The sequence below is a fragment of the Balaenoptera borealis genome (assembly GCF_965194805.1).
Source record: "Balaenoptera borealis genome assembly, chromosome: 2".
Taxonomy (NCBI): Eukaryota; Metazoa; Chordata; class Mammalia; order Artiodactyla; family Balaenopteridae; genus Balaenoptera; species Balaenoptera borealis.
In genome coordinates, this window is record NC_138867.1 from 55,043,445 (window position 1) to 55,065,959 (window position 22,515).

A 22,515-nucleotide genomic window follows, 5' to 3' on the forward strand; every position below is an offset into this window, starting at 1 on the left:
TCTAATTTGCACATTACACATTTATTTAGGTATAATTAAATAGCTAGTAGCTTACATGCAGTTCAAGGTAACACTCTGTTATTGATACCAGCATGAAAGTGTGTCTCTGTATGTAAGTGGGAGGGCGCACGTATGCTGTTCCCTTGTAGATCCAGAATTGTTGGATTATTGGCTTACATACATACAAAAATTTTCCATTGATTTCTCCCTGTCATGGTAAAGTAGCCATGATAGATGTCATACCTCAAATGTTTCATTAAGGGTAATTCTGTCATGAAAGATAGTTCACCTGAGGATTGCTTGCTTATTTTGGCTTTGAAGACTGGCCATCCCAGTTCTACCACTTACCACCCCACTTAACCTTAGACAAGTTAAATAACCTTTCTAGGTCTTAATTTCATTACCAGTGAAATGAGGTTGATGAGTAGTATCACCTCATAGAATTAAATGTGATAACGCATGTCAAGTGCTCACCCAGAGCAAGCACTTATGAATGGAAACTGTAGTTAGCATTTCTGGTAAAACCTGCCTGTTCACATTTTGGTTGAAATACAGAGGTCAGACTCTGAGATTAAAGAGTATGTAAAGATTCTTCCCTGTGTTCTAAAGTTGTTACTGCTTTTAAAAAGTGAGCAGTGACTTCAGGGAAGTTTCACGTGCCCAAGTAGATCTTGATGTCATTATCTCATGGAAGCTGTAGCACAGCAGCTGAAATATATTTACATAAAATTAAGACAGTAACAAATTCCAAGAGGCAGATTTGTTTAATAGCGTTGCATGGTGGAATCACTTGGTCAAATTCTGTCTTTAAGCCAAAATTACTGCTAATAGTACTTAAGACTTTTTAGTATTTATTTGAATATTTCCATTCTTTCTCCTGGAATGCCAGGCTATCAGTGACAATAAGGAGAGTTGTGTGCTTACAGAAGAACAGTGCTGTCTTTTCCCTATAGTAGCATTCTGAAATATTTGGAGGCTATGCTGAACGCATATGATTTTCTTCTTTTTTTAAAGAATCAAAGTTAGAGCATAAAGAATGGTAGAAATTTCAAAATGATTCTGAAGTAGCAAAGATATGCTTTGCATTCACTGGTCTTCTCTGATAAGTCAGTTTCAGTTTTCAAGGAACCTCAAGGGTTCTGGTGACATTAACATTACATATCTTACATAAATGTTGAGTTTTTTTTAAGGTACAGGTAACCCTCTTCTCACTTTCTGCTCTGTGAATGAGTATGATTCCTATTTTTAAAGCATTATGAGGTATTTTCTGATTTCGCTATTTAAAAAAACAAGTTTGCAATTTATATTTTATTCTGAATGGTTTTGGTGCAGTTCATTGCTTTTTGCATTGCCATGTATGTTATGTTGCATCTATTTCTAAAATAATGGGTTAGTTTTCCCATTAATAGAGAATATTGGTTCTGAATGACCTATATGATAAGCAGTAACCTTATTTTGTATAGTTGTTTTAAAGGTTACAATCACCTACCCATTGGTTGCTCTGAGAGATTTTAAAATAAAAATCTTCAAAGCCATCTTTGGATTATATCCTTTTACTAGTTAAAAGATTTCTGTCATGATAAACTTTTAAGTTGGTGGTAATTTGGCTTTAATTTGAAACTTTATTTTAGAGTAATAGAAGACACTGGAACTTCTTTCTAAATAAAACTGTTTCTTTACAAGAGACAACATTTGTAAAGCACCTATGAGAGTGTCTGGCCCAATACATCTCAAATCTCTCCCCTCCCTATACCTTTTTCTTTGTAGTATGTATATACTATGTTTCTTCTGATGCCTCTTTTCCCAGTAGTTATAGACACATGAATTTATAGCTGTGTTCTGTACCAGTTTTCTATTGCTGTGTAACTAATTACCATAGGCTTAATGGCTTAAAACAACACCCATTTATCATCTCCTAGTTCTGGACATCAGAAGTCTGGGCAGGGCTCAGCTCTGTTCTCTTCCCAGCTCACATGGTCAGCAGAATTCAGCTCCTTACAATTGCTGAGTTGCTGAGTTCACAGTATCTTCCACCTTCTTTGATCCAGTGAAGCCATTCTCTGATGCTTCACCTTCTTGAAGTATTTGCCTGATCAGGTCAGGCCCACCCGGGATAATTTCCTTTTGATTAACTCAGCGCCAGCTGATGAGTAATCAAGTCATTGGTGTGGTATTCCATCATCTTGACAGGTCTGGCCACAGTGGACGGAGTGGGGGGGAGTATACATGAGTGTAAGTTATTGGGGTCTTCTTAGAATTCTGCCTGTCATATCCTGGGCTTTTAAAACTTTTCTCTGAGGAAAGAGATACATGAACATGACTACTTCCTGGTGGTGAGGTAGTGTTATGACCTCCATTTTACAAACGAGTGAAACTTAGACTCACAGAAACAAAATCACTGGCCCAAGGTCTCACTGACTTAAAGGGCCAAACAAAAATCCTTAGAGGCAGAATCTCCAATTGAGGGAGAGCCTCATATTTAGCTGCTTTTTCTTAAACAGGCACAGGTTTTCAAATGAGCTCTTTTCGAACAGTTCATGTTCAGATGCTTGTTTGAGACCTCTGAACTCATTTCCCCAGGGAAGCTATGCCAGAAATGATGGGTGAGTTCCCAGGCTGCCCCACAGAGTCCGACTGAACACGTACTCTCAGGCAAATTGTCTGAGTAGTGCAGAACCCCTCGGGTCCTAATCCCTGAGCCCCATGGAGACCATCAGAGGTCCTGGCACTGTGCAGCTGGTGTGGCTTCCTTGTGTGATGGAAGTCCCCGAGGCCCGGGCCACCCAGGGAGGGCAGGAGGAGATGCTGCCCTCAGCTGTCTTTGTGCCTGCTGGCAGGTAGATGGGGACAACAGTAATATCTGCTTCTGTTGTCATGGGAGTAGCTTCCAGCATTGAGCATTGGGATCATATTTAGTTTATCAATTGGGTAATTATGTTAGACTCTATATACAGAATCTTGTTAGTTGAATTATCTTGTGTACAGAATCATTTGGCAAGTGATGTCAGGTTTTTAAATGGGGCCGTTAAACTTGTGCCGTAGCTTATATGTGAAACTACTCAACAATCATTTCTACTCTTCACTTTTCTGTAACCATATTCTTTTGGCTATATATTAAAAAAATGGCTTAGAAAGCTTATATCAAACTAATATCTGCATGTTAGCTAGAATCGTTTCAAAACAGCACAGCCTCTCTTTCTCTCTCCTTCCCATCTTGAGGTCTATCACGTTCTTCCTGTCTTTAAAACGTGCTTGAGGAAAGAGAGAGAAACGTGAATGATTCCCAGGGAATCCCCACAGACAGAAGGAACCACTCTCAGGCTGAAATTATTGAAGAGAACCGAGGTGGTGCCCATGACCGGAATACAGGGGGAACTGTGTCGGTGAAGGTCAGATGGAAGGTGACTGAGAAGAGAAGAGAGAGGGAGGAATATCTGGTTTTATTTTTTCTTTAACTCTTTTTGTTGCTTTGCCTTCAGTTATACAGCTCAGTGTCATGCTTTGTGACCTTGAGGAAATTATTGAACTTTATGGATCTTAGGAACAAAGTACTGATGTTTGCCTACATTTAAACTTTTTTTTTAAAATCCTAAATTTTACTTTCTTTTCATTCACTGCCTCAGGTAAAATAAATAAATAAATGAATTCTGTTCCCTTTTGATCTTCATTTCAGGTTATTCAAAATGTATGGCTGACAGCCTTCAAAGGAATAATGCAGGCCTTGGATGTTTTATTCAGTGTATTGCTGCTCTGGCCTTTGCTGCAGCTATTCAGATTGCTACAGAAGTGCCTGAAAGGTTGTCATGGATTTTGCCAGCGGTAAATGACAAGTCATAATATATACGGCGAATGTTCTAGGTGTATTGGAAATTACCATAGCAGCCCCTAATTCATGGAAGTTTGTTTGTTTCCCATGTAATACTCAAAGTTCAGTCTAAATTCTTTAGTCAGATAGATTTGGGTCTTATCTCACATGCAATGCGTGGAGTAAAAATAATTTAGAATGCAATCATAAGTGGGGAAGCAGTAACTTTTTAAAAGCACACAGTAACTTTTTAAACAGGTTGTTTTTAACAGTTCTGTGCCATTGGGACAAATGCCATTCCCTTTTAATACCCTCTCCCTTTAAGATGTCTACTTCCTTTTGCATTGGCTGTAGTGAAATCTTTCGAAAATCATTACCTTAGTGCCCCCTAATGAAATGTAAATAAAATGAATGATTACAGCTTGATTATGGGTCCAGTATTTATGAGGCTCCTGGTAACTTGCTGCATAAATTTAAGTATGTGAGTAAATTCTCTTAGGGACAGTCAATGTGAGAGTATTTTATTTTTCTTTCCTATTTTTTATGATGTGCTAATTCTTTTCACCTCTGAATTCTTTATTGTTGTTTCTGCCTTAGAAGAAGTAGGACCCTGGAAAACGGATATATTTTTTTTTCTGGATGACTTTTATGGTCCCTGTAGGGTTTGGACCAGACGTGAGTTTCAGCCTGATCCTGACCTGTCAAAGGAACGTTAAAATAAAGGAACACAGCTTTTTTTTTTAATTCCTATACTGTGTCCATCTCCACACGAGGAAAAAAATGTATGAACATTTCTCTCTTCTGCATTTTCTCATAAAGCACATCAAATTTCAGTCTCTACTTTTATGGAAATCATGAGGGAATGGGTTAACATTGTTCTCTGATTACTTAGGGATTTCAAGTATTTTAAGTTTTCCACTTTGCCATCTAGATATTGGAAGCTAACCTCCCGCTCACGTTATTCTCAATGCCATTTTCACTGCAGTCTTTTCTTTCTAGAAGAATTATTATAGTGAAATTTCCATAGGACAGTCTCTTCCCTGCTGTAATGCTTCTCCATCCTTCAAAGCATTTTCTCTGGCAGGAGACAGAATAACCCTTAAAGCTTGTACCAACCAGGCTCAGGCCCCACAGGAAAGGAAAGTTGAATTTTAATTTGGATTTGAGATCATTTGAGATCATAAGACATTTTGTGTCTTAATGTTGGTTCTCAAGAATTTGATTCTTTTCGAGGCAGCAGCCTACGATGTGAGGAGGAAGCTTGGGACTGAACTTGGTAAAGATACATTAACATTTATTTAATTATCTTGTGCTATCTGGGGACTTTTAAAAAAAGAATTCCTCTCCCATGCAAAATATGAAGGAAAATAAGAGTATCTAGATGACAGGCTTCTCATATGAAGTGACTGTCCCTCTCATCCACAAGGCAAGTGTCACAGGTCCCATCCATTCTGAATCCCACATTTGTAAAGAAGGGGGTGGGGTGATGAAGAGGACTGGTGGCTTATAGGGCTTAAACCTGCTCAAAGACGGAGCTCCCAAGTTGGCTGAGCAGGTAGAAAAGGAAAGGTGAAGATGAACACCCATGTCATTTTCTGATTTGGATTATTTGTCTTGGAACCAAAGACTGAGTTCTGTTAGAATGTGGGCATGATAAGAGAGATGTGTAATCTGATTCCAAGTTTTAGGTTATCTGGGAGGGGATAAGGCATTGCTGATATTCACATGAAAACTGTGTCATGTCATCAGAGATTCCTCTTGAGCGGTTCTCTGCTGTTTGGCATGACAGAATTATCAAAATTTGTGGCTTTACACTTCTCCTTTCTCACCCTCTGATACTCAAAGCCTTTTTGTTGTCTCTCCCCATCTCTGCGGCTGGTCCAGGGCCAGCCACTTCAGCCTCTCTCTCTCCAGGTAGCTCTCTAGTGCACTTTGCAAGCTACATGGCTATTATTGCTGTTCACAGATGATGCCATCTGTATCACTGGCTTGCATGGACTTGAATAAAACATGGCACGCTGGACTTCTCAAGATAGCCCAGAGTGATTCTGATTTCTCTAGTCAAGAATGGTGACTAAGCCTTCTAGAAATAATCTCTAGAAGTTGAATTTGATGCCTTCACCCCTGTGACTATACTTTTAGTTATCTTTGTTAACTATTCTTTGTCAAGTACTTATTAAGTGCCTTCTCTGTGTGAGCACTGTGCTAAGTAAACATTTAGTATAAAAATGGTGAACAGAAAAGGCATGACCCCTGCCCTTAGGGGGTTTATATTAATATATATTAATTAAAATTTACCCTGTTTGTGATAAGTGCTCTGAAGGAAAAGAGCAGAATATTCTAGGTGAAGATAATTATAGGTCTAATTTAGGTCGGGAGGTCAGGGGAGACCCCTTTGAGCAAGTGACGTTTAAGTTGAGGTAAATATTTTAATTTAGTAAAGTAGAAGAAAGGCATTTTTTTGTAAGATAAATTTGAGTCGTTTTATCATAGGGTTCTTTTTTTTTTTTTTTTTTTTTTTTATAAATTTATTTATTTATTTATATTTGGCTGTGTTGGGTCTTCGTTTCTGTGCGAGGGCTTTCTCCAGTTGCGGCGAGCGGGGGCCTCTCTTCATCGCGGTGTGCGGGCCTCTCACTGTCGCGGCCTCTCCCGTTGCGGAGCACAGGCTCCAGACGCGCAGGCTCAGTAGTTGTGGCTCATGGGCTTAGTTGCTCCGCGGCATGTGGGATCCTCCCAGACCAGGGCTCGAACCCGTGTCCCCTGCATTGGCAGGCAGATTCTCAACCACTGCGCCACCAGGGAAGCCCTATCATAGGGTTCTTAAAGCAGTTGAAGTCATAGATCCTTCATATATATTTAATCTTACAGTGCTAACTAAGTGTTAAACTTTAGGTGTTACAAAAAAAACCCAAAAAAGTAAAAAAATTCAAAATGTATAAAATGTTTATAAATAATAATCTCTATTAAGGGGAAGAATATTGGGGACAGAGAATAAATACTGTGGTAAAATGGTTGAATATGGAAATAATGAGGGTTGGGAATGAAGATAATTACTTATTTTGGCAACAGGAAAGGTCTGAGTTCAGACAACAAATTTGAGTAACTATGATGTGTCAGAGTGTGTACTAGGAGATAAGATGCCGTGTCAACCACCACAAGTGTGCCATTTAGTTCAGAAACAGATGATGTCCTTCAGTAATCCTAAAAACCAAAAATGTTCAGTACACTGGTCTAAGAGGCACTTGCTTCTGGGGAGGTAGCAGATGTTTTAACATAATGTTGTCAATATTAGGTCAAGAAAATAAAAGTAAAGTTAATTAGGATTTAAATGGATCCCTGTTGAATGTTATATGCTATAAATGTACACTATACTTTCCCAATGCACTTTGCAATACTTAAGGAACATTCATCAAATTGATCCTTCATTAGGCTACAGAAAGCGATCTCAATAAATTATCCAAAGCGGACTATTACAGGTTCTCTTCTCTTCCTAGCTGGGTGACCTTGGGCAGGTTAATTACTACTTCTCTGCCTCCTTTCCTCATTTGTAAAATGGGGTAAGAATGCCTATAGGTTCAAGTATATGAAATTGACACAAATGCTACAAGTTAGATATCTTTATAGTATAATACTAGAAATTAACAAGATTTTTCAAAAATTTTGGGAATGTCCTCCTAAATGAAATTTGACTAAAAGAAAAACATAAAAATTATAATTAGAAATTCTTTAAAGGGTAATAGTGATCAACCAAAATATTACAAATTTAAAAATTCAAGTTCTGCTCAGGAGAAAATAGTTTAAAATGTGTTTTTCAGCATATAGAAAGCATTTTGTGTTTTCAGGTGACCCATCTCCATGTATATACCTCAGCAATCACTTGATATTGTTGCAAAATTCATTGATCTTTGATTTTATAAGATGCTTATTTCAGCAATTCCTGGTGTCCTGAAAAGGTCCTATATTTGCATCGAAAGACTGTAATTTTCAACAGAAGAAATGGGAATTGGAGAAGGATTTTCAGATTACAAAAAAGTGATATTTGTATTTCAGACTGCATTCTCTTTTTGGTTTTCTTCTTTGGATTCATGATGCCACCTAGGCCCAGCTTACTTATTTGTACTTGGGGGACAGCTCTTACAAGCTAAAAAAAAAAAGTTGACTGTGAGGGAGATGAGATAGGATACACTCTTTTTAAAAAACTTTTAAAAATACACATTGATGAAGATGGAAAATACAACACTAACAACATGTAATTCTCTTTGTGTTGCTTGGCTAATTGAAATAGACAGGCGTGAGCCCTCATTTTCTCTTTTGCTCAAACAAGATGCTTGAATTCCGAGCAGATATTATGACCACAAAGGCAACATTAGTCTTTCCAGACTTTAATTTCACCTCTTGTATTGTTTAGTAGAACTTGGAATATCAGGGTTAAAATCAATATAAATTCTGTTGTTAAGGCAGACAAGTTTGGGCCAACTTGTCCTTCCTTCCCCCGCTTCCTCCCCCAGAATATAGCCAATAAAACCTTTTCCATAAAATCCTATTTTTAAGCCAAGTAAACATTTTATATTAAAACTAGGAAATACTGATTTTCGTTATTATTTCCAGGAAGGTGCACATAATAGTTATTCAGTAAATGTTCGCTGAAGGAATGGCAGCTATCAAACATGGAATATAAAGAAATGGCATTTGTTTTTTCATTGCTCTGCTGGTCTCCGTCGAGTGCATTGCACCTAGTCATGTAATTTTGGTGTTTTTGTCACTATGACTTCAAACAGCAGGGCGACACACACATGTGGGTCATCTGTTACGGGTTGTCAGATCGTCATAGCATTTCATAATAACTAAATGATATGCTTGACTTGGAATTATGCAAGATATGTTGGGGCCAGAAATTTCAGAAAGATTAGCATTTTTAAAAGAAGGCTAAAGATCTTCAATGATGATGCAAACATTTGTGCCTCTTCGTTACACATTGTCTTCCCCAGGTTTCAAAACCTGGGGTGTCCATACATGTTGATGATGACATTTCCCTAAAAGAGCTTAACTACTGCATATGGCCCTTTATGTTTAAAATTCACTGATGATCTTCTGAATTTTTCCTTCTTTCTTTTAACTGGTTTGAATTTACCATTCTCCCCCTCTTATTTAAAAGATAAGGTTTTTCTTTCATTTGTCAATCTTCACGTTACCGTTTTAGGTCTCTATAGATGTTGCATCTATTATTTATAAAAATTTTCACATAGCTTCAACTGTGGAAAATGCCTAAATTGTGTAATTCACAGTGTGAAAAAATTTTTAAATATATTAAAAAATTAGACATCATTAGGATAACCTATTGAAGAGGGCCTTTCTCTAATGAGGAACTCTGCTAATGTGGGTTGAGCTCTTGAAAGATGATGGTGTAGCTGTTAATGGGTCAGCAGTTAACAAAAATAGAAAATAGTAAGGATGGTGCTATATAGTCTTTGCCCCTGATAATCTGTCCAAACAGGAGATAACTATGGTGTTGCTGAGTGTGGAGACAGAAGAGGTCTTTTATCGGTTATCACCTCTAGAAAGTGCTTTGTAGTTTGTGAAGCTTTTTCCCAGGTCCTGTGTCATTTAATTTAATTTTTGTTTGTTGGCCATTTTTGACAGTTTACCTGTCCAAAAATAGAGTTTACTAGCTTACCTTTTGGGTTACGTATCCAGAATATATCTGATTTTATGCAATATGTTTTCCAAAATGCTACTGAAAATCAATTTTTGGTGAATTAGGTATGTTGAATATCTTACCTAGAAAAATGCTCCTGGAATCATTTTGTCAAGTAAATGTCAATGCTTATACTTTATGATCTGGAAAAGTGTAGCGTACTTTAATAAAAAGAACAAAGTAGTTGAGGTCAGAAAAATCCAACTTACTAACTGTATAATGTTGAGTGAATAATTAGTTATTTTGGTCCCAGATACCCGCATAAAATTTGCCCCTTTACTTTAGCATTCTGTATTTTCTGAATATTTGGGTTTGTATTTTCCTGTGGATTTGTCCCTTTATTCCATTTTCTAGTTTTCTATTTTCTTTGGTTCTGACCTAATGTACTTGTACCTTTGTGTATGTGTGTGTACTTTTGCTTTTTTACTTTGCTTCATTTATTAATTTAACAAATAGTGAGTAGTGTATGTATGTATTCTTATATGTTGCCCCAAATCCTGCATGGAATGATGTAGAGTATAAATAAGTTTTTAAAAAGAGGGAGTATATTTGAGAAGTGTGTGAGAAAGCTGTAAAACCTCTAAAATAGATTCTTTGCTTTTATGAGAGATGCAGCTTGAGACTTAGAGGAATCCCCAGATTCACAAGTTTGAGGAATTTTTACAAACTGTGTATATCGATATAACCAGCACTTAGGTCAAGAAACAGAACATTATTTGTCCCTCAGGAGCCCCCTTCATACTTCCTGTCACTACCTCCATAACCGCTATCTTGACTTCTAAAAGTATAGATTGGTTTGGCCTGATTTTGAACTTCCTATAAGTAGATAGGATAGGATAGGTATACATTTTTTTTCTTTTCTTTTTCTTTTTAATTGTAAAATACACATAACAAAATTTACCATGTTTTTAAGTGTACTGTTCTGTGGCATTAAGTGCCTTCGCATTGCTCTGCAACTATCACCACTTTACCTCCACAGAACCTTTTCATCTTTCCATACTGAAATTCCATACCCATTAAACACTAACTCCCCATTCTCCCCTCCCCCAAGCCCTGGCAACCACCATTCTACTTTCTGTCTCTAGTAATCTGACTCTTCTAGGTACCTCATATATGTGGAATTATATAATATTTATCCTTTTGAGGCTGGCTTATGTCATTTAACATATCTTCAAGGTTCACCCATGTTATAGCATATGTCAAAATGTCCTTCCCTTTTCAGGCTGAATAACATTCCATTTCATGTGTATATCATATTTGGTTTATCTGTTCATCCATCGATGGACACCTCCATCTTTCTGTTGCAGACCGGTCTGTGTGCTCTGTAGGTCTGCTGCATGGCTATTTTCTTGGGATTTCCTTTTACCGTCACTACGCTCATCCTGGTCATTCCCTTCACTTCTCTTCATGCACTGTCCTTTGCTTGATCTTATGCATTTCTCTTAAATGGTTTACTTCATTGTTTAGCGTATCCCCCAGTACTTTCTTGAGAAAAGGTGTACCAGTGGTTAATTTGGTACCTTATATGTCTTAAGCTATCTTTAGCAAACTATGTAGATGATGGTGATAAGCCTTCTCTGTCGAGAAAGGATCTCATTTTGTTTGGGGAAGGAAGAGGAACAGGAGAGAGCAGGAGACAGGGAGGAGAGAAAGAGTAGAAGATGCTTCTGCCCTGATCTTTCCTCATCATGCCCCAGTAGGAGGGGTCCTATCTTAGTCATCTTGCTTCTCTAATGTCTTGCCCATAGGAAGCAGTTGAGATATGTCCTTCAATAAATGAACACACATGGACAGCCTCATGTTACCTGCTTTATGAAGTGATGGACAATCCTTAGAGGTCATTAACTGGCTTCTCAAAAAGGCCTGCTTGAACAACCAATACCCGTTATTAAAGATATCGCTAAGATCGAAACCTGGTTCTTTATCTCCATGGCATATAAAACATAAAACTGATTCCTCCTTTAACTTTTATTCTATCCTTCTTCCTGTTTTGCTAAATGATAAAATCCTTAAGGATCAAACTTTTATATGATTCATCCTTACATCCCACACAGTGCCATGCCTTATATAAATGCTTAACAAATGTTTGTTGCGTTACTACAATCAGACACATGACTTTCTTTAAGGCCATTAAATGAGCCAGCCTGTCCCAGCTTCAGAGACTTTGCAGTTGCTGTTCCCTCTGTCTGTGGTACTTTCTTCCCGACTCTTCATGAGCTGGTTCCTTTTCATTCTGCAAATGAAGCTTGCACATCACTGAGTCCTCCTGGTCCCGATCTAAAAGCACTGTCTACTCCCTGAGTCACTGATGGTCATATCACCTGTGGTGGCCCCTACACAATACCCGTCCTTATCAGAAGTGATCTTAGTTATGTCTTTATTTAGTTTCCCCAACTCAAATGGACTCCACAGATGGCTCTTTCCATCTCATTCACTGCTGTATCTCTCATACCTAGAACAGGGACTGCTAAATAAAATTTTGTTTTTATTAAAAAAAAATTTTTTTTGCAGTATAGTTGATTTGCAATGTTTCAGGTATACAGTAACGTGATTATGAATTATATCAGCTATTGAGAGAGTGGAAATGTTAATAATATGGTCTAACTATTATTGGTTATGTGAGTTGTAAAAGAAGAGAGCAGACACACACACACACATACACAACTTTTTTGAACGTTTTCCTCAACCATGCTCACCTTTTAAGAATATATAAATAATTGAACATTCAGGCAGGGTGATACTCATTTTCACTCTTGCCTTAAGGTTTTGTATCTTTCTTGAACCTAGAGAGACAAAATATCAGAAAATATTGGATTGGGGAGATCTGCCCCTTGAATTTCATCTAAGAAGTCAAACCCTATGTGTAAATCCTGTCTGCCTATGTACCTCAGGTCAATGTACCCGGCCAGACGTGTGAGACACCCCTTTATCCATGGCCTCGGAATCACGGTGGAGCTCATTTGGCTGTAGTTTGGGATGTCTTGCTTTGCAGATTTCCGTATCTAGGTTACTGCTTGGATGTGGCATAGAGACCCTGGTAATTAGGTTTCTGTGATTACAGATACTTCTGGGGCTCTGGTTGTAAAAAGCCCTTCCCCCTGAAAACAGGACAGAGCATTGCCTACGCTTAGGTTAGTAATATTGCTGAGAGACGAAATATCCACTGAGAAGTGAAACAATAAGACTGCTCTTTTTTTTTCCCCCTAAGCTGAATGCAGTGAAATAAGAACCAAAATGTTTGAAACTGGTTAATGATGCCGAGGGTCCTGCAGAAATTGACGCTTGCCCTTACAGCAGGATTCCTAGAGCAGCACTGTTTGTTTGTTTTTTTTTAAATACAGGTTTTGCAATTTTTCATTCGTTTTTTTTAAAGTTTATTTATTTTATTTATTTATTTTTGGCTGCGTTGGGTCTTCGTTGCTGCACGTGGGCTTTCTCTAGTTGTGGCGAACAGGGGCTACTCTTCATTGCTGTGGCTTCTCATTGAGGTGGCTTCTCCTGTTGCGGAGAACGGGCTCTAGGCGCACGGGCTCAGTAGATGTGGCTCGCGGGCTCTAGAGCACAGGCTCAGTAGCTGTGGCGCACGGGCTTAGTTGCTCCGTGGCATGTGGGATCCTCCCGGACCAGGGCTCGAACCCGTGTCCCCTGCATTGGCAGGCAGATTCTTAACCACTGCGCCACCAGGGAAGTCCATAGAGCAGCACTGTTGATTTGGGGTTGGGTAATTCTTCGTTGTGGGGCTGTCTCGTGCATTGCAGGGTGCTCAGCAACGTCCCTGGCCTCTGCCCAGGTGTGACAACCAAAAATGTCTCCAAACACTGCCAGCCCTAGGTGAGAACTACTACTCTAGGTAATACATAGAAGAACCCTGCCTTAAGCCATGCCACTGGATTTGTTCAAAACCCATATGTATTGCCGCCATTAATGTGGCTGCGTGGTTTCCTTTCCTGTACGTAAGAAGAGAAGGCTGCTTAGCTCCAGACAGTGTGCATGTCTTCTTAGTGATGCCAAAGTAGTTTAAACCAGTGTCTTCCCCAAATACTCATCTCCCGTCAAAACGCAGCCCCCTAGTCTAGTGTGACCTTGGTTTTCTCTGCACGCACATGTGAGCAGCTGCTCCTTGGTGTGTGCCTTCCAGCCAGTGGGGGCCCTTCTGGGTCTTCATGTGGTATTTGAACATGTCCTGATCTTCCAGTTTCTTGGAGGCCACTCTCTGAGGTCATGGCTCTGGCACTTAAATTATCTAACGCTGTGGAGATCTATAATTATAAGAAAAAGGAGGGTAAGTCTCTTTGGTTGGTGGTTGCAGCAGTATAGGGAGGGACATTTATTCATGTTTCAGCAGATAGGTATTGGATACCTGTGTGAGCTATTCTTGGCACTGGAGATACAAACGACCCAGTTACCTTCTAGGAGCCTCCTCTCATAGGGAAAGACAGATAATCAAAAAATGAATATAAAATATGTCCAGTGATGATAAGTGCTGAGGAGAGAGAGACATTAGGATGATAAGGAAACACTAGATGTGGGGAAGGCTTGCAATTTCACATAGGGAGGACATTTGGATGCCTCAGGGGAAAAGAGTTTCAGGCAGAGGAAGCAGTAAATGCAAAAGCCCTGGGGTAGGAGTGTGCTTGGTGTATGTGAAGAACAGCCAGGAGTGAGAGCGGGAGTTGTAGGGGAAGGCCAGGGAGGTGGGCCTGTACATGTCACATGGAGCTTTTCAGGCCTGGTAAGAACTCTTCTTCAATTTTTTATTACAGAAAATTTCAAACATGTACTAGACAGAAGAGTATAATGAACCCCCTATCTACCTGTCACCCAGGCTTACTAAATAGTAACTCAGGGATAGTTTTCTTTTATATATATTATTGGGTTGGCCAAAGAGTTCGGGAAAAAAACCTGTGGAAAAACCCGAACTTTTTGACCAACCCAATATATCTTATAATCCCTCTCCAGATTGATTTGAAGCAAAGCCTAGACATATTATTTTATCTGTGAATATTTTGGGGTGCATCTCTGGAAGGTAAGGAATTAAAAATGATCCTGATCCCAATGTTATTCTTAAAAATAATTGATTACTATTAACAAATACCCAGTGTGTGTGTATGTATTTGTGTGTTTGTGTGTATGTGTCTATTATACTGATTATTTTCTAAATGTCTGATTATGTGTTTGATATCAGGACTCCAAAAATAGTTTTTATGTTGTAATTAGTCAATATATCTCTTAAGTCTTTTTTAATGTTGAGGTTCTCTTTCCATCTTTTTTTTTTTTTCCCTCCTGCTTTGAAAATGTTTAAGAAATCAGATCATTTGTTCTGGCTTTCACAGTCTAGCTTTTGCTGATCGTGTTTCTGTGGTATTAACATGTTCCTTTGTCACTATATTTCCTATAAAATGATATTTTGAAGTAGAGGCTTGGTTGTGTCCGGGGTGATGTGGCTTTTTTTGGTGAAACTACTTCATAGGTGTTGCATCAAGCAGCACGTAATACCCAGCTGTCTCTTTGTGATGTCAGCAGTCATTGTTGGTTATGACCGAGATCTGTTGATTGCTTAGGGTTTGAAAGATGGTGATAATCTCATTTTGTCACCCTTCTTTATTTACCACTTAGAATATGTCTATGAAGAGAATCATTTCCCATCTATGAGGTGGAATTTATAGGGAAAGCAGGATAAGTGCTTGCTTTTTTTCCTTTACCAGTTTTCAAAATTAATTGGGTAGTTTTCCAGCATCCTCCAAAGGTGACCCTGGCTGGCTGGCTGGCTTCCTTCCTTCCTTTTTTCCTCCCTATCTCATCTTCTTGAACTCATGATTTCAAACTTTGGATACATTTTAATATATTGCTATTGTCAATCCTATTGATGCTCAGTTGTCCCGTTTTTTTGGCCAAGTTTGCTAGATTTTTGGCTTTTATTTGGAATAAGAGGGAAGCTAGTGGAAGATTTTGAGCGGAGGAGTGATATATTGTGGAAATGATCATTTTGGAGTTTGTGTGGCCAACAAAGGGTAGGAGGGTAGCAGGGAAGAAGTAGAGAGTCCAGTTAGAAGGAAATTACAGTAATCTAGTCAGGACGTGGTATATCTTGGATCATCTGTGATTTGGGTGAAAGAATGGTGAGATTCTGGGTATTTTAGCAAAGAAGCTTATTTGGGGGGGGAAGGGTAGAATGGGGAGCAAAGATGATCCCTCCTCTTTTGTATGCCATTGTGTCTTTATTATTTCTTGTTGTTATGCTTTTATGCTAATTACAGATATTTGTTTACATTCTGTCTGCCTCCCTATGGTCACTAACCAATGACTGTGTTCCCGGTGTGGATTTGTTGCCTCTAACAGGGAGGAGGATTGGTTAGTTTTGTGAGCTCACACAGAAGGAGAAGTAACATTAACAGATGCCCCAGAGCAAATTGGCAGGTTAGGATATAGAGAAAGGGTATGGGAAGATCACGTGAACCTCCTCTGGCCCACAGGCACCTTTGTAGGTTTAGAAACAGGTGACCCTCTAGATGGTGCAGAGCTGAGGGTGACTTTGTGAAAATGAGAAATAATAGGGTGGAAGCAGCACAGAGCATTGGTGCAGGCTTGGCAAAGTGGGAAGCAGGCTGGATTTCAGCCCTGACTTCCCTCCCTGCCCAGCACCCTTGTGCAGGGCACAACCTGAACAACTGCACACGGCATCCCTGCATATGACAGCCCCTGGGACAGGAGTAAACACACCCGAATCTAATTCCGGCACTGCCACCAACTGTGCGCCCTCAGCTTCGTCATCTGTGAAAAGATGGAGTTTGACTTCATGGCCTTTAAAATGTAACCACTTGAACACAGTTGTTTCACCACAGCTTGGCTATGTGTGGGTAGGCTTGCAGTGCTTGAAAATGAGAAATCTTGCTAAAATAAAATCCTAATTTGTTCTAGTATTTCTTCTCAACAAACCAGTGGTTGCCAAATTTTAAAACATTTTAAAATGCATTAGAGGAAGTGAGTCAGATACGTTCTTCATACACGACAGTGGAAGTACACTGAGTCCCAAGTTATGAATACTGTGAAAAATTGTGTTCGTTGAATAAATACAGGATAAAACTTTCAGTCTTCCAGAATATATGTTCTCCCTTTCCTTATTTGTATTTGATTGCTCGTTAACATATGTATGTATCACTGTGACGTTCTTAAAAATCAGCTTTCCAAAATAAAAATACAAGCTCCAATCTCTTGTGTATCCAGTTGGTATTTTCCCACCGTAGGGTTTTGCCTGTTCACACAAGTCTTTGCCTCACAGCAGAGTTCAACTTCCCCCAAATTAAAGCAGTTAGTTTATTCCTCTTTCTGATGATTGCCATATATAGAAAAAAAATCTATTTATTTTCATTGGGCACCGATCCCCGTGTCTTTCTTGTGGAACATGACTGATTTTGTTAACTCCACCAAGGAAAGAATAAGCAGAACTTCCTCAGGGCGGCCACATTCTATTCAGGAGCAGCCCCGGGAGGCGGGGAATAGTTGAGGTTTGCGGAGATAAACTCTTTTACAAGTATGATACTGTTGCTTTGTTATTATTTTTTCCAGTCTGCATGGTGAAAAGGACTTTTCATTTCACTGAGGTGAAAACTGGGTCTGTGAGAGGAGCGACTTTCTTAAAAAAAAAAAAAACAAAAAAAAAAACAACCAGAAACCAATTACTTGATATGCAGAGCCGAAAGCCTCATTCCCTTAACGAAATCAGTGCGGTGTGCACTGCCGTTAACCTGAGGAAGGCGGCTGACATCCCTTGATTACGACCGGAGGTGGAAGGACCCAAACTTGCAGGATTCCCCTCCCCCTCGAGAGACTGTTAGTCCAGCCCTTTCTAGAGGTTCGTTTCGGCTCTCTGTCATCACCGGGACGCTAGCAGAGAATATGTGTCATGGTTACAATAGAGTGTGGTAACATAGAACAACCATGAAAGCCCAGCGGGAAAGGCTACAGATTCCGGGGCTGACCTTGGAGTAAGTATTGTCTCTCTTTAATATTTTAATGCTTTCTGCATGGCACTCGCTTTCCTGCGACCAATAGCTATTTAGCATTTGTTTGTACTGACAGCCTCAGAGCACTGCAGTGTGAGCTGGAAGGAACATGTCTTAAATGTATGGCATTTGATTTCAGCTGATGTGGAAGCCCAGACCCAGCATTTTGCGTTGCAGTCAGAGGAAGAGAGCTGCTGCATATTTAAAGTTACTAAACCTCAGTGCTGGAAACATCTTAACAGCTCATTGTGAAAGAATGTATCAGCAGGCCTGTGGTGTGTCTGTCTTTTTTTTTTCTTCTCTCTTACTGTTTGTTTATCCCCATGCTGCCTTGTTCTAAAGAAGGGCCTCTGTCTGTCTTGAATAACAGAAGACATTACAATGGATAAGAGTGCAAAAGAAGGGTTATTTGTGACACTCATTAGATGTGATCCATGTTTTATCTGTGCAACAGAATAGTAATGAACTGTAGTACGTTTTGCATCCTCTCTGCAGAGTCTCCAGCCACCGCATGCAGTGTGTTTACCTAGTTGAGCTCTGTGTTTGCTTAGCTGGTTTTTTGTTGTTGTTTTTTTTTTTAACCCATTAACGCACCTGACTGCCTTTTGATTCGATGCAGCCACGTAAAATGCCCACATCTAATTTGTGGCGAAGTTAAACATCTGTGATGAAGGAAGTGTCAGCAAATTTTTATTTTAAATCTGTTTGTCAAAGATGCAGCAGCTATGAGTTAGTCTGTGCTGGCACACTTAAAATAATAAACAGTACAATAGAAATCTGCTAGAAAAATATAAATATGTCTTCTAACTTGCAGTACAGATAGAAAATTACATTTTCATTGAAATCTGTGCAACCCAAACCATCTCATACTGGACTCCTTCCAGGAGGCGACTGCAGGGGAGACCTGTACCCAGTTCTGAGGAGCAACTCTTCCTCTTGAACCCTGTAGATGCGTCATACAAGGGAAGCTGTTTCCTTGGTTAATAAGTGAATAAAAACATGACATTTCTGAAGTGATGTGAGCACTTTCTCAATCAGTTCTTGCTCTAAAATTATACACTGATTTTTTACTGACAAGTGCTCACTTACAAAAGTTAGAGGGCTCCTACAACCTTCTTGCTAGATGTGGCTTTTAATATAATAGAGATGCAAAGAGTATTTACCCATTGCCTACTGTTTTGTCCCCATCTCCACGCTGGCATTCAGCCTTCCTCACCTATGTGGAATATTTTAGTGGCATGCGTGAATTTTTCTACTTAACCCTCATCTCTCTAGCATTCTGGAAATGCACAGCTCAGATGCCCATGGCTCTGTGTGCCAGGCCCAGGAACTTAGCTTTAACCCCCAGCTTCACTTTGACCTCTATTTCTGATTGTGCTGCTTCCTTGTTGTCTTCTTTGGCCTTGGTATATACCATTTCACATTACACCTTTTCTTTCTTTCGTTTTTGGTATCTCGTCCACATTAACAGGAGATGCTTCAAAGTTACTCTGTAAAATACAAACTCAGTTGTATTCATTGTTCCATCTATAATTTGAAAGACTGAGGTATGCCACAGATTTTATGATGATGCAGGACATAAAGGTCAGCTCAACACAGGGGGTTCCGTGCATTTTGTTTTCATCCCAGGCCACACCCCCTCAGTCTAGGCTCTACCCTGGTACATGTTACTGTGCATCTGAAATAACTTATCCTTTACCTGAGGAGCTTGAGACAGTAGAATTAGAGTATCACTCTTCAATGTCATTGTTGTGTGAGCATGAAATTCACTTTGAACGTTTTGTTTACCTTGAAATGTAAAACTACTCTTAGGTAGACATAGCTGATTTTACATTCATTCATGGAGAAAGCTAATTCTGCAGTCTTTGAGTAAATTCAGTTTCTTGACACTGCAGAGAATGGTTATAATGGAAAGTCTTATCATTGATTTTATTAAGAGCACATTTAGTGTATATAATTTTATTTACTTGGGGACCTTTTAACAGACTAACTCTGCAGAATAGCTTTTGGATGTTCTCTCATGAGATATTTCTGTTTTTCTTCAGGAGAGTTTATTCCATAGGTACTGCAGCACAGACTCTTACAGTAGCATATTTTATACTCTGTAGAGGCAATTCAGAATTTTCCATCTGATTTATCAATAACATGAGGCAGTTTCTGATTCCTATTTCAGAAGGTGGAATCCTGGATGTGAGACAGCAAATATATAAGTATTTCAGAAACTAATGGATTATTAATTTATTCAGAAATTTCTGACATGTAGATAGCCTATGCATGGATTTCTGATTTCTGAGAAACTGGGTCTTTTTTTTTTTCTTCCTTTTTTCAATTTTAGTATAGAATTAGGTTCACAGATACTTCATAGCACACGTGATAATGTATCTCAGCTTGGAGGCATGGAGTGGCTTCAGTGCCTTTGCGTGCCTATTTTAGGACCAGAAGGAACAGATAAGACTGTACTTAGACCAAATGATGGCTGTATCAGTGGGCATTCAGGAGGGCTTTCCAATGAGCTGCTAAGTTAGAGTACAGTATGCTTAAGTGCAGCAGCTTTTTGAACGTGCTCTGAATGTATAAGGAAACCAATTCCTTAGTTTACCGAGTACTGGTACCAAACCAGAGAATGGTTTTAGAAGATATAAAACAGATATAAAACGTTACTCTATTAAAACATTTTATTAAACAAATTGGAGCATTGTGAGCAATGATTTACATTTTGATTTAAAACAAATACAGCCAAGTCTCAATTATCCATATAATGGGAAACAAGGATGGCATTAAGAATTTGGGAAGCCAAAATCTGATTCTAGCCACTGTTGCCACTTCTCTGTTCAGTGAAGGGCACAACCAGCTTGAATTAGCCAATATGCAGCTCAGTTCCAAGACCTCTTTGCCTAAGGTAAGAAAATGTGGTTACGATGTAGAGTCATGGACCAAAGGAGAGGCAGAAGAATGTTAAGAAACTCATTGCAATATAGCAGGAGTTTCCAGGGCTCACTTCAGTCTAAGAGTTGGTACTAGAACACTTGGCTAATTCTTATTTTGATTTTGCCATGTGAAAATAATTAGAAATTGACTAGTATTAACTTCATATTTTGATAGATCTGTTGGCAAAGTTGTTGCAAGTAAGATATCTGACAAATTTGTTTCCTTTCCTCCCTAAAAGAGAAGAGCCAGGAGGCCAAAGGGAAAAAAGATAAAGGGACTGTAAGCTCACCACCCCATGCGGAATATTTGAGAGTTGGCTGGTGAATATGCTTGGTGGTTTGGATGGGTTGTTGGGAGTAGGAATTATAATGGTCCGTTGATAGATGAACTTGAAAAAACCTCTTTGGAGAGTAAAACACTTTATAACCTAACCATATGTGAGAAATTTTGAAGTTACTTATTATGAATATAAGCATAAGAACACTTTTTACCATGAGAATTAGACAAAATGTTGTTGGATATTTTTCACTGCAAAGCACTTAAAAATATGGAAATGTTTGTTGCTTTGCTTTTTAAAAACTACAGTATTTAACCTGAATTTTCATTTCTGTTCTGATAACTACTTCCCTATAGTTCTGCTACAGATTCACCATTGGTTCTTAATCAGAAATAGAATATACTCAATATAAAAAACAGCACTGGCTTGACTTTGCAAAAAATCACATGTCGAACATATCTGCCAAGTTGCTCTGTGACAAAGAAAAGGCACAAATAAAAATGGCAGCGGTAGTTTTGAGCATGTAAATTTCAGCAGGAAGCATTGTGCCTGTTCTCTGTTTTAGAGCTAAAAAGGGGCACGTGATTAGATGATTACCTAGCGGTACTGATAGGCATGCCGTGAACATTCTCGCCTAAAGGGAACACAGTCCCTTCAATGAGCTGTGCTATTTTTACTGCCATCCTTTCTCCCACTTGGAATGACATTCTTTTAACTTTCAGTCTCACCCCAAGGAGCCTGAGTCCAACCCCATCCAGCCCAGGCAGTCCCTGTAGTCCTCTCTTCGCTTTTCACTTCTGGAGGTAAGCGCGCTCCAGTGCCTGCCCGGGGCTGCCTTGTCTTCCCTTCCCTTCCCCCAGATCCCACCACGAGTATTTGTAGCACTTTGGACCACAATACGCAATAAACAGTTTTTTCTTAACTGTTTTCTTAGTGTTAACATAAAGTAAGGAAACTTGTTGAGCTGCTTACTTGATGACTTACAGGAACACTGAGAAAATGTACTATGCTTGTCCCATGGAGTCTATCTTACTAATGTTTCACTTAGTGTCCAGTGATTAGTCCTTTGTTTGATTCCTGTGTGTGTGTTACGTGTGGCTTTCTTTAGGAAATGGTCTGCACTGAATTTCATGAATTTTGATCCATCTTTTATAATGATACCGTTTAGGACAATTTCTAAGAAACATTTTCTAATTCACGTTGGAGTATCATATCTGTTGCCACAAATTATTTTATATCCTGTTATTTACAGGACAAAGTACTTGAATTGTCTAAAAGCATTAGTATTTTAAAATCTTTTTTAGAATTCCCAGTTACATACCCCACCCTCTCACTCGTAAGCTGATATAAATTCATTCTTCTCTGCTCCCTAGAGAAATATCGTCAAGGAACCATATTTGCATCTTAGCCTAGCTTGTTACAAGAGTACATAAGAGAAAATGCTGTTACTATTGTATGTGTAGTACATACGCTCTATTAGGATTTTCGTGAATTTAGTGTCTGTGGGTAGAGTTGGTCTCCCTGTATCTAACCAGAAAAAATACAGAGTATCCAGCTTCCCCTCACCCTTTTTTAATCCTAAAGGAGAAAGTAGACGCAAACTCTCAGTTGATGGAAAGAGTGATTCAAATGACTTTTTCATTAATGAATACTTTTTATTTCATATATGCAAATGAATGAAGAACTCGCCATGCATGACCAGTTCCTTAAAAGTACTAACTTACAAGCTTTATGCTTACATATCAGTGGGGCAACTTAACAAATTTGTTTCGCTCATTTTTCTGCAATAAGACTGAACCAAAAT

The 22,515-nt window shown here is 39.0% G+C and overlaps 1 protein-coding gene and 1 long non-coding RNA gene across 16 annotated transcripts in view; one reads left to right on the forward strand and one right to left on the reverse strand.

Moving 5' to 3' along the window:
• Positions 1 to 22,515, reverse strand: part of LOC309619442 — a 670,492-nt gene that overhangs the window by 543,458 nt on the left and 104,519 nt on the right. The window lies entirely within an intron of this gene.
• MAST4 (microtubule associated serine/threonine kinase family member 4) overlaps positions 1 to 22,515 on the forward strand; it is a 569,187-nt gene that overhangs the window by 342,468 nt on the left and 204,204 nt on the right. Inside the window, exons 5-6 of one of the 15 annotated variants that reach the window (XR_014238618.1) lie at positions 3,674 to 3,819; positions 16,156 to 17,202. The exons of 11 other annotated variants lie outside the window; for them this stretch is intronic. Coding sequence is in view for 3 of the 4 variants with exons in the window: in XM_082373015.1 (XP_082229141.1) it covers positions 21,369 to 21,514 (146 nt within the window). In the remaining variant the exon portion in view is untranslated. Of the gene's footprint in view, positions 1 to 3,673; positions 3,820 to 14,488; positions 17,489 to 17,524; positions 21,515 to 22,515 lie in introns of those variants that run through there. 3 more of the 15 variants (XM_082373016.1, XM_082373002.1, XM_082373015.1) reach the window with 3 other exon arrangements.